This window comes from Brassica oleracea, chromosome C9 (genome assembly GCF_000695525.1).
Source record: "Brassica oleracea var. oleracea cultivar TO1000 chromosome C9, BOL, whole genome shotgun sequence".
Lineage (NCBI taxonomy): Eukaryota > Viridiplantae > Streptophyta > Magnoliopsida > Brassicales > Brassicaceae > Brassica > Brassica oleracea.
Genome location: NC_027756.1, coordinates 5,653,581 through 5,666,145, shown reverse-complemented (window position 1 = coordinate 5,666,145; position 12,565 = coordinate 5,653,581). Strand labels below are relative to the sequence as shown.

Below are 12,565 nucleotides of genomic sequence, written 5' to 3'. Positions count from 1 at the left end.
ATCCACTGACTTATAATCCATGAATCTTAGATTCTTCCAGTCATTTCTAGCTTTTGGGAGTAACACCGTTTTCTGGTGATCATATCTATGCTGTAAAGCATCCCAAAGCTCTAGTGGATTTTCCATCGTAATGTACTGATCTTTTAGACCTTCAATGAGGTGATGGCGTATAATGCTTATAGCCCTGTACCGATTCTTATCAGTCTCATTGTTGCCCTTGATGATTGTATCACCAAGTCCCTTAGACCTTAAGCTGATCTTTGTATCTAGCGCCCACTGCAGGTAGTTATCTCCGGAGAGATTAAGGGTTGCGTAGTCTCTGTTTGAGATTTTCGACATCTGAATCACATTATCATTTCAATTTAGGTTCATAATGTGATCATGTGGCCGCATGGTATAACAAGCTCGGCCACAAACTTGTCTTACGCATCTATGAGAAAACAATCAATCTAATCGACCATGGTACGATCAAACAAGCCGCACGGCCATGTAGACAAGCAACAGGGTCGGACATGTAAAACTAATTGACCATGGTGCGAACAATCCTAATATATGTTTCTACATGTACCAGAGAGATTAAGGCCACACGGCCATATGCATTTTAAATGCAATCAGATTCGAATTCGTATGTTTCTACATGCTGGTCGATTTCATTAATCAATTGTGAATGCAATTCAATTCAAATTCATATGTATGCAATCAATTTAAAACAATCCTAGGGTTTTACAAGTAGGATTTGATTTCAGGATTTAAGGTTTCAAGGCCTTTAGGATTTAAGTTCTAGATCAGATTACTTCAATCAATCTAACAATCCTAAAACCTCAATCATCAAGCATACAATCAATTAAAATCGAATTCAGTCCTTTAGGGTTTTGGGTTTCGATTCCAAACTTAGGGTTTATCAAAATCAAAGCAGGAACAATCAATTTAAGTTCTAAGGAATCGATCTCTATCTTTCTAGTTAGGAGATTGTCGATTTTAATCTTGTAGGTTTTAGGGTTTTGATCAAAATCAAAGTTTCCATATTTATGGATTAGGGTTCTTGATTAATCTAGGTTCTCAGATTAAGTTATACCTCTGTTTTGTAGAGGATTGAACCGGACCACCTTTAGAGAGAGATCAGGAATGGATGAAACTCCAAGCTGAAGTGAACGGACGCTTGCTGTCTCCACTCGGGTCGCGGAACAGACGATCGCGGGCTGGAGGCGTCTCGGCTGCGAGCTGCGCGGAGATCGGGCCGTCTTGGGTCGGTCGCGTCTTGCGTTTGGTCGCGAGCTGGACAAGATTTTCTGAGCTTGGAACGTGAGCTGAGAACATCTAGGATTCAAGAGGGATCGTCTGAGTTCTTGGATGAACTAAGAACGTCTAGGGTTTTGGTTTGTGGTCGCCGGTTTTGGGGTTTAGGTTAGAGAGGGTTTCGATTTGTCTCAGGGATCTAGAAGCGATCATGCTGATAACGTGTTGTAAAAGAATGGGGAATTCTCTGTGTATTATTAATGAATCATAAGGTTCTTTTATATAGGAATTACAAAGTATAGGAAACAGGAAATTATCCAAAACCTAATACAACATGAAATAGGAAAAGATCTAAATCGTAGAAAAGGAAAACTTCCTAATGTCTAAGGTCGGCCGTCTCTCTCTCCTCTTGGTCGCCGACTCTCTCTCCTCTTGGGCCACACCTTCGTTAGCATTAGCCTGACATTCATCATAACAGTGTGAGTTCAATTCATGTAAGTTTATAGACTGATTATTAGTTACCTCAAAGTAGTTGCTAACTAATTCTGACGCATGCTTTCCAGTAAGCGCACGCCCAGCATCACCAAGTAGTACAAAAACGGCTTGTTCACTGTTGTCATAAACAGATAGCCTTGCCATGTACCTGTTATTAACAAATCAGAAACTAATACGAATAAAACGTAATTGAAAATTCTGTTCAGAGTTCTTACTGCGCAACACCATCTACGTTAACCTTCCCACACTTGTTGTTTGTACAAATCAATGAGGTTGGGCCTTTGGTAACCTTACTATGGCACCCACTGCACGAAATATAGTACCAAGCATAGTCATGCACGACGTCATCGATCGTAGCCGTGCACTCAAAAAATGCTTCCTGCGAGAGTGTATAACCATATAAGCTTTCCTAAGTGATTAGAGATATTTATATTGAGTTTTACCTTTGAAGACTCCTGCTTAATGTAGGAGAATAACTCCCCTATAGTCATTGTCTCACGTTTAGTTACCACCTCTGCATCAACGTGCTCAGCAATAGCTGGATTTGAGCTCAACCTGAAACAGAGTAGAAATCATTAATTTAGTCACTCACTGCAATGAGGTAACGGGGTAACGTCATTTAGGCAAATTGCAAATGCATATCACATGAATACTTACCAGCCGAAGTAATCTATAGTAGGCTGGAAATCATAGTCCATAAAAACCCGTGAGGAGGACATTGAGGTGAGGGCTAGAGTTCCTGTGTTATTACGGAAATCTCATTTTAAAAACTCAAATTGTGCATGTATAAATGTCAATAAGCAATATAAAGAGGGAAATAGAAACCTCCTAGACGCTTTGTGTTAACGGTCGTGACCAACAACACGGTGGGAGTGGTTTCGAAAGACTTGAATTTTTTGTAGAACTCCGTTGCGACCTGGTCCCAAAGGTAAAGCTTAATCACAGGTCCACATGCAAACAAAAAAGAAACACACTGAATGTTAAGAGAAGTACAGTGAAATGGTGTTTTATTAAAAAAAAAAATAACACATACCCATGTAATTGCACATGAACAAGAAGATGCCTCGCAGCTGCTATTTGCACTTCGTCAAGGACCAACAACATCTGTTACATTGTTCAGAAAATTTATAAGTTAGATGACTCCAAAATAAAAAGCTTAATATTTAATCAAAACATGGAAATCAAACACAACTTATCTGTATGTAATCAACGAATTCATTTATACTAACATATGGTATGATGATCACCAAAATCCAAGAGTGAGGGTTAATAAGTTGTGCTACCTAACGCTACAAACCTAATAACCGAATAAATTTCATCTACATGTTCGACTTTCAAATATTATTTGAGACAATGATCTAGAGAAACCAATATCACAGTATAACTTTTAAATACATCCAATCAAAGATTCTATGATAGATTAATGAGTTTACCGTAGAGGTCTCCTTTGAGGTCACAGTTTGCTTCAAAAACCTCGTACGTATGAAACCGGAATCTGTCTTCATCAAAAGGGGTGGTGATGTTCTGAAGCTCCGACAGTTCAGAGTTCCACGAAAACGACACGGTAACGGCATGATCCATAGAAGTTGTCGAGCTTGTAAACTTTTCCTCGCTCCATTGTACCCAGATACTTTTCAATACGCGATGGCGAAATGAAACCTTGAATCACCGTTCCCTGTGAAGAAAAACATTAGACAAAAACGAAATAAATAACAGAACAAAATCACAGTTTACTTAGGAGTCCTAGAATTTCATGTAATAACAAAGGCACAATTATAAAATGAAAACAGTTATTATAAACCGAAACAATTTGAAAATTACGTGATGATCTTTTAATGGGGTTTATAGTAAAACATCTTAGCCTACAAATTCATCCCGAGATTTTCGTTTTATAACACAGCGAGAAAAATTCATTATAAACCGTTTTTTATCATACAATTAGGGTTTTAAAATTAGAAAATTACGTAACCTGTTCGTCGATGAGGAGCATCTCAAGGCCGATAAGCGTCTTCTTAATCGGATTCCAAGCTTCCCAGAAGTGGATCAGACGAAACCGCAGCTGAGTTTCGTGTGGACCCAGCTAGACATCTCGGAAGAACATTGACTTTTTCATCAGAGGCGGATGAGACGGGAGACTTCCCATTCGGTTTCGTCGCCATGGTTGAGATCTGAGAAGCTGATAGGGTTTGTGTTTGTAAAGAGAAAAGAGAATCGGAGAAAAGAGAATCGGTATATAAAGAAGAATGAACATGAGGAGATGACACGAAAACATTAAGACAAAATTAATTGAAGAAATAAAGTGGAGTTTCGTTTGTGGAGAAGTTGATCGATCAGAGCTCTTTGCGCTTTGAATCGGAGAAGAGGAAGAGGCAGAGGCGTAGTTCCTCGAGACCTCCGTCTGCATCGCGATCTCCGTGTTCTGTAGTTAATTTTTTTTTTTTTACGTTTGTCGACATAACACAATAGATAGAAGCCCTGGCCTAAAACAAACAAAGCCCATACGAAAATAAAATTAAGAAACGAAGGCCCAAACGTAACATAACACAACGGATCTGACGTGGCAAAAAGAAAGGTTCTGGTTGGATGATTATTTTAAGTGACGTGGCAGCACCGATTTTCAGCATATACTGCTTTTAGTATTGTGATTTTATATATTTTACTTTTTATTGATTGTTTTTGTATAAAATATAGTTTTAAAATTAAATTAACTACTATAAAAGTATATTTTTATAGCATAATTAACCATTCTAGAAATGATAATATAATATGTTAGCCGACATCTGAGTAAAATATGTATGATTAAAATCATATAATATAGCAATTACATATTTATATAGCACTATAGCTATGAAAATATTAAAGTTAATTATATTATAAAAATCGTATAGTTGTATAACTATAATTTACCAATCAAAAATTATATTAATAGTCAAAATCGAAGCAGTGTTGATGTAGATTTCTTACGCACTAAAAGAAACAGAACTTTAAGATAAAAAGAATCAATGTGAAATATATACTAGAGAAATACGCTAGAATAGCGTTAAAATTTTTTTTGTCACATATATACACTAGGATAAAAATGACCAAAATATTTTACTAAGAAAACAAATATACACTTATACATTTAGAGTTAACTTATCCAAATCTTAGTTAAGAGGTGAAGATTTGAGATTAAGTTTTAAAATTTTATAAAATAAAAAGTAAGTATTAAAAATTTGAAAATAAAGATTAAAAAATAATTTTAAAAAGTATTTCAAATCACAAAAAATTGATAAAAAAAAATTCGAATTTGAAAACATATAATTTGAAACTATAAAAAAAAATATTTATATTTGTTTTTTTATTTATTTATTTGTATTTATATATCTAAGGTATTAAGATCTTTTTACCTATTAAATAAAACATTTTTGTCATTTTTTTCTTTATGATCTATTTTTAGGATAAAAACTTGAAAATAGTCTATTTAGTAGAAATACTCCGTATACTATTTTAGAAAATTAATATAAAAATAACAAATCATTGTTTAAAGGATACAAATGTTTTAAAAATAAAGTCTAGAATAATTGAAATCACATTGGATTTTTAAAGTTAAGCTTCACAATATTGAAAATCTTCTTGAAAAAATAAAATATCAATAAACCTATCAAATCATCATTTAATTTAACATTTTAAAATAATAAGTCTACCCAAAAAATATTTCCTTTAAAAAAAATCAATTTGATGTAGCTCCGCAAACAAGAATTAACTTGATAGATAGATATGCTAACTCGAATCCGGGAGAATCAGAACGGATCCGAATTGAAAGAAAAGAGATCTAGATTTAGTCAACATCAAGACGAAATTACAGAATCACAAAGGTATTCTGGTGATAATGTTAAAGAGATTATATGGATTGTGGATCTTTTTTTTTGATGACTCAGAAATTGGATTCGAAATTTGGTTATCAATGGGATTCGATTTTTGATATTGAATGGGGATTTCACAGAAGGGAGATAGGAGGTATTATGGAATACTTACTATTAAAAAAAGGGATTAGGTTAATCTAAACAGTTTTCTCTATCTATCACACTTTCAATTTTATCTCTTTGTTCTCAATTATTATTGGTTGTTTGTCTCTATGGCTCCTCAGAGTATGATACTTGGAAGGAAACAGAAAGAGGTTGAACATCGTTGAAATACGAAAAACTGTTTGGATTTTGCCAACTCTGTTCTAGCCTCTGCCACGCTCTGAGGATCGGGCTCGGCGCTACAAAATTGCTTTCCATCACCAGCGTTCCAAGCTGAGCCAACAAAGGTAATATAAAGATAAATAGACAATGAAGTTAGGTATTTGGTCTCTCATTGTGTGTTTGGTCCCTGTTGGATTGTACGCGGGTCTGCTTCTGGAATTGGTTGGGACCTAATCTACTTGGGAATTTGGTGTGGTTTGGTCTTCACATTCGCATTTGAACATGTTATGGGGTTGGTCTCATTAAACCAAACACAGCGAAGAACCTGTGGCTACGATGGTGTTTTTTTTTTATAGAGGCAACGATACGAGGTCTCAACTAGTACGAGGAGAATTGCGGTTAAAAGGGAAGGAAAATGATTGATGTAATGCTTTTGGAGTGTGAGTACAATCAAAGTAGAGACAAAGTCAGACTTGGAGTACCGTGGTGAGGTTAGATACAACAAGGAATGTGACAAGGATATCTAATTCGGTTAATAGGCTACTAGATTTCAGTAGAAACGAGGTTATGTATATTGTCGATAATGATGTACATTTTATCATCTTTGGTCATTTTGTTTGAACTTATTTGGGTTGATTAATGATGTTATGGACTTTCTTTGGACAGTACTTTTATTCATCAGACATGACTGGAGATATATAATTAAAGAATGAAAATCGCAGGAAAAGAAAAGGGAAACTTTGGAATTATTAGAAACAAAAAAGAAACCAATGAGTAAAACATATGGTTCAGACTTCTGAGAGATACTCCTAGGTTCTAGTCTGAGCACACTATTAACTATCTTTATTTTGTAGTGGGAGTAACTTGAGGACTATCTTGAAATGGTGGGTTTGACTTTATTCTTTTTTTTTTAATAACTAGGATACTTGTCAGTGCCAGTCGGATCTGATTAATTACAATGAAAATTAAATATTTATATTGATTGATCACACAAATAAATAAATTTAAAATAATAGATATCAAACTTAGAAGATTTATCATTTTTCTACATTCCCTGTACCATTCGACCATATTGTCATTTGACTTTATTAAAAAGATTCATCCGATTTTTCCACTGGGCATAGAAATGTCGGGAAAATGGTTTTAGGAGTTTTTAGGTTTTTCTCTCTTTTTTCAACCCAGGTTTAAGAGATTTTAAGCTGACATATAATTTGGAAATAGAATCCACAAAAACAAATTATAGATTTCATTTTAACATTGATATGAAGTTAGGGATGGTTATGTTAAAATGTCATAAATTACCAAACGAATTAAAAACTTAAATCAATTATTGTTGAAAATGCTCACTGAGATATATAATTATAGAATGAAAATCACAGGAAAGGAAAAGGGAAACTTTGGAATTATTAGAAAGTAAAAAGAATTAAAGACAAAAGAAGGAAATGCAGTCAGATAAAATGATAATTTTTGTCAACAACCTACTAAGATTTATTTTTTCAAGTTCTACAAACTTCCAGAACAAAAACAATTAAAATTTTAAACCGCCGTTAAAATATCATTTTACATCAAGTTTTTTTTTTTTTGTCAACATTTTACACCAAGTATAAAGTAGGTATTTAGGGATAGTAACACAAAATACGTAAGCAACATTATAACGTTCAGCAACAAAATATGCAAACAAAGTAAAACGTGTTCCATACGAAGCATCTTTCAAGTTTTCCAAGAAGCATCTTTCAGGTTTCCTACAAAGAAGAAACAACAATTTTAATCAATACCATTTTGATCAAAACGAATAAGAAATGAATCAAAAGAGAAGAAGAAGTACCGGCATAACATCTTTCAAGTTTCCCAAGAAGCATCTTTCAGGTTTCCAACAAAGAGAAGAAAAGATAATTTTAATCAATAGAATTGCCCAAAAAGAATAATAAATGAATCAAAAAAAAGAAAGAAGACGTACCGTCATAACATCCAGTGAAGTACCCCAACTCATCCTCATCACGGAGAAATTCATTAATACTATCACAAAAATTCACAGTGGCACCAACAGGGACAGCAAGAGTGCATCCCAAAGAAGCAGAATATGAAACGGGAAAAGGCGGTGGTGGTTTAACAAACCAAACCGTTCCATCTCTAAGGAAAGAGACCTTGTCACCATTGGGAAAGTGGTGGTAACATGGTGAGACCACTGGTCTAACCTCTCCATCCATAGTTATGGAATCAGCTTTAACAGCAAAGGCTTGCTGTGGGTTTAGGCAAGTGAAGGTCCAAAAGCTAGGAGAAGGATAAACAAGCCGGTAGAGGCGATCTTGCGATGGGATCAGATGGCTGGGGTCAAGTTGAGGGACATGTGGGATTAGGAATCCTAAGTTATACCAAACCAAACAAGAGGAAATTTTAAGAGTAAGTTCTAAAGAGTCTGAAGTTAAAACGATAGAGTACAGGGAACATACTTTTGAAATTAGGCTGAGCAGCAAAAGGATTGAAAAACTCAGGCTCAGAAACAGAATCCGAACCGGCAAGCACGATGGATCCGACGTCGGCCGGAGGAGTAAGGTAACCGCCTGGAGAAGGAGTAGGGTAACCGCCTGAATGAGGAGTAGGGTAACCGCCTGAATGAGGAGTGGGGTAACCGCCTGGAGGAGGAGTAGGGTAACCGCCCACAGCACCTTGCTTGTGTGCTCCACGAGATGGGAAACGATCAATGATCGTCACTGCATACAGAGGAGAACAAAATGATACTGATCGAGATGAGCTCAGAGATTATATAAATGTCAGATCTAAGAGTATAAGAGTATATATGAAACCAATCGAGATACTCTAACATATCATTTAACAAGACTACTAAATAATGAAGAAGGGAAACGATCCATGATCGTCACTGCATACGAAGAGAATATGAAATTGAACTAGCTCAGCTCAGAGATTATCTAAATGTCAGATCTAAGAGTATAAGAATATATACGACACCAACCGGGATAATTAAATACATCAATATGTTTCAAAAAAATTAAAAACTTAAAAATCAAACAGTTCCTGTCCATTTTTGATAGGAAACGTGTTTCTTATGGACATGGTCGACAAAAGATTATACTAATCTGTTTTCTTATGATTCGTTGTGTTTCCTTGCAAAAGTTATGGCTCATAGCTAAGCAAGGTATCGAGGATATATTATTACACTCACTGACCCACAATGACCAAAATTTCCTAAGTCAACGATTCAAATTGGTCTTTAATCTTGTCTTGAAGGTAAGGTGAAATTTCCTGGTGCCACTATTAATTGTTTTTAACCACAATATAGTAGTTGCTCTTTATTGTGTTAAAACATAAATATTAACAGAAAACATGTGATGTGGCTTTTTATTATGTGATATGGCTTTGTTATAAATTCATGTGATGTAATATCGTATAAAGATTACATGCAAATGGTTAAGAATATTGAAATCATCTAGTAATATGTAGGGTTTTCTTTAACTGAAATAGGATGGTCTTAGAAACTATGAGTCATGTGTAAGTTTAAGCAGAGGAAAAAAAATCCTATATTGTCAAGCAAGGACTGAAACAGGCGGGCGGCTGGTCAAGAGTGAAGGAATGTGCCAGTGTGAGGTTCAAATGAAATTACATATGTTAATTTTTTTTGTATTGCTTTTAATTTTGAAAGCGATGGAGGCCGGCAAAAAAAAAAGAGTGAAAGTGATAGAGGTGTATATTCATGAACGCCGACCCTATTAGAAAAAATAAGTGCATCTTTCTTTATGCTAAAAAGTACTATATTTTATTATATAACAGTGATACTTATATTCCTTGAAATCTAATTTGGAAGAAAGTTCCAAAGTTTTATTTTTATTAAACCGAAACATTTGTTTTAAAGTTAGCGCTTACAATCTATGATTTTTTCGTCGGTTTTATAATAGATTTGAAAATTTCTACACAAAATAAATTATTAAATGTTTTTGTAATTTACTTTCTTATTTGTGTATATACTATGCGATGCTAATCAAAAATAAAATATCATATAGAAGTGCATTAGAAAACACATCATAATTGTCAATAAATATATAAAATATCGATTCTTATGAAACCAATAATTATTTTAATACTAGAATTCTTATTAACAAATGTTGAAACATATGGTTATCAGATTAGCCACAACCAGCTATTAAACCTAATATATCAAATGGTTATATTTGTTTTTTTTTCAGTAACACATGTTAAGTGTTTACAATCCAAGATATACGATGATCCAACCTTGGATTTTTTCAAGAGAAGTCCTATATGGAATCGATACCCCATCTCAAACAAAGAATCCAACCTAGCTTTTCTGTTAATTTTTGTATTATTTCTAATTTTGTACTACGATTCATACTAACTTTAATTAGAACTTTTATCTGATTCATACTACCTTCAAACGAAAAAAACTATTAAAAAAACTCAAACGAAAAATAACAATAAACGAGATATGATTTGATTATGTCAATCTATTAAACATATAGGAGTACTAACTCAAATGTTATCAAACAAACATATAACAATTAACCGAATATAGTAAGTATCCCAAAACTGTGAAAAAACAAGCAAACAAATTATATAGCTGTGACTAATCCAAGAAGAATAAGTCCAGCGACAATGAATCTTCCGAACACATAGCTGATCCTGAAATCACCACTTCCACTGACGATCTGAATAGGGAACAAGCAACTTCCGACGGATGCATTGTTCTTAGTAATCATAGCAGATCCTCTGAAATCACAAGCCCTAACGTCTTGGCCCTGAATCTGGAAAAACATGTTAAATGCGTATGATATGTTTTGGATTTTGTCGAGGTTACTACATGTGGACCCGTAAAGCATCGCGGTGCAGTCACCATGGTAACACGCATAGTCTAGGTCCGGACCAACTTCATCTAGATTGATCGTGTCTTTGTTCACAACGCACCATTGCAGCATTGCTTATCTAAGTATTGCACACCTTTCGCTGCCACGGGTACGATCTTGCGTCCTTGTCCCGTGAAATCTAGCATAAACTTCGGTGTTCCATCGTATCTGTTGAAAATATATTGAATATAACGAGAACTCAATGGATGATGTTTTATTTTTCCTCATTATATCTTAATACATGCATGGTATAATTTTTGTTGTTGTAATAGTTTAAGCATAGTATAACATAAGTGGTTATAAAATAGTAGTTTACTGGTAATGATGATAATGTGATGAGTGGAATAATAGAACATCGAAATAGTGAAATAACAGAACAAGGAAACACATCAAACACTAAAAAGTTTCTGCAAAAATACTCTAAATGCTAGAACTGGTTTTGAATCTTTTGATAAATGATTGCCGTAATGATTTGTAACGCATGCATGCTATTAGACTATTAGATCGTGACGAAATCAGTTAAGAAAAATTTAAGAAACTCGATATATATACGTTTGAATAGCTATTACCTGAAGATTCCCCAATGTCTTTCGAATGGTCCAGGAAGAATACTCTTCATGTCTTCGTCGAGTAAACCAAAGAGATAAACTTCTAATTTCTCAGGTCTCAGTGGAGTCCCAACGTCCTTAGCAAGTCTTTTCATAAGTCCTGCATAGAACTTCTCTGCTAGCTTCGGCGTCGCATATTTATGACCATCCGTTGGCCACCCAACCTATAGATAAAAGAATTTTTTTTTTTAAGAAACGCTATCAATATTCTTGATAGACATATCTAATAATCAACAACTTGCTTATCAAGTTACCTATCCAACGATAATCTTCATATCTTTTATCCCAGCTTTATTCAACGCGTAAACCAGCGTGTCGTAATTAGCATCAAACACGTTATCGTAATTCTTTCCGTTATCAGGAATGGTCTGACCATTACCATCGAAAAACGCATATTCGACGGGAAAATGTTGGTTCAGATAAAGACTAAGGAAAGGGTAAATGTTGACGGTGAAAGGCAAATCATTATCATGGAAGAACTTGACGATGTCGAGCATTATTTGCTTAACATCGCTGCGGAAATCGCCTTCTGATGGCTTGTCGTTAGCTGATTGGTAAACTTCAGCGTTTTGTGGGATCGTGGCTTTCATTACATCGGTATGTCCGGCCTCTTTCAACGCTCTGTGAATGTTCTTTAAAGCTGGAAACGTTGTTTTCAAGTATGATCCATTGTATGCTGACAAGAACGGCTCGTTCCCCACAGCCACGTACCTACATAGCATGGCAATCGTGTGAAAGAATTAGTCAAACAGTATGTCTTTTAAGATTAGAAAAAAATCTTTAGTATATAAAAAAATCTGATTTTGAGGTTATATATATTGATCCAAGAAATTATAAATATTTTATTCTCATAATCAATATACACACTATAATATGGGTGTTTATTTATTTTCTATTTAAGCGTTTTTGTTTTCTTCATGCTTAATTTGCTCTTGTTTATAACAATTTATCTACTTGTTTTAAACAAAAAAAGGTTAAGATATAAACGTGGCAGAAGCCATTTATCACCTAAAAACGGATGATCTCAAATCCGGTATTTAAATCAATCAGATAACAAAAAGGATTAATTAATTGGTTTAAGTTGTTGCCTAGACATATATCTAACTGAGACAAGACTGATCCCAACATTGGATTAACGCCTAATGAATTTTAAAATATGTTAGTAAAGTTACTTGATGTTGACGCC

The 12,565-nt window shown here is 34.5% G+C and overlaps 2 protein-coding genes and 1 pseudogene across 2 annotated transcripts in view; all 3 read right to left on the bottom strand.

Moving 5' to 3' along the window:
- The window catches only part of LOC106314193, a 3,290-nt gene extending 522 nt beyond the window's left edge, over positions 1–2,768 (bottom strand). Inside the window, exons 1-5 of the mRNA XM_013752113.1 lie at positions 2,765–2,768; positions 2,389–2,470; positions 2,175–2,286; positions 1,947–2,110; positions 1,759–1,879 (exon numbers count right to left, since the gene is read on the bottom strand). Of these exons, the coding sequence (XP_013607567.1) occupies positions 1,759–1,879; positions 1,947–2,110; positions 2,175–2,286; positions 2,389–2,470; positions 2,765–2,768 (483 nt within the window). The remainder of the gene's footprint in view (positions 1–1,758; positions 1,880–1,946; positions 2,111–2,174; positions 2,287–2,388; positions 2,471–2,764) is intronic.
- A 5,010-nt stretch (positions 2,769–7,778) lies between these two features.
- On the bottom strand, positions 7,779–8,972 carry LOC106314192. The gene is made up of 3 exons (XM_013752112.1): positions 8,929–8,972; positions 8,351–8,652; positions 7,779–8,262 (listed from the first exon to the last, which is right to left on the bottom strand). The coding sequence occupies exons 1-3, from the start codon at positions 8,970–8,972 to the stop codon at positions 7,796–7,798; spliced, it is 813 nt and encodes a 270-aa protein (XP_013607566.1). The 3' UTR covers positions 7,779–7,795.
- A 1,496-nt stretch (positions 8,973–10,468) lies between these two features.
- Positions 10,469–12,565, bottom strand: LOC106314191 (annotated as a pseudogene).

Excerpts from the sequence above, each read along its gene's own strand:
- LOC106314192 (XM_013752112.1), bottom strand. The coding sequence starts at position 8,972 with ATGTCCATAAGAAACACGTTTCCTATCAAAAATGGACAGGAACT. Across the intron at positions 8,653-8,928 it reads ATCAAAAATGGACAGGAACT|CTCATCTCGATCAGTATCAT; the intron begins GTTTGATTTTTA and ends ATAATCTCTGAG. Across the intron at positions 8,263-8,350 it reads TGCTCAGCCTAATTTCAAAA|GATTCCTAATCCCACATGTC; the intron begins GTATGTTCCCTG and ends GGTATAACTTAG.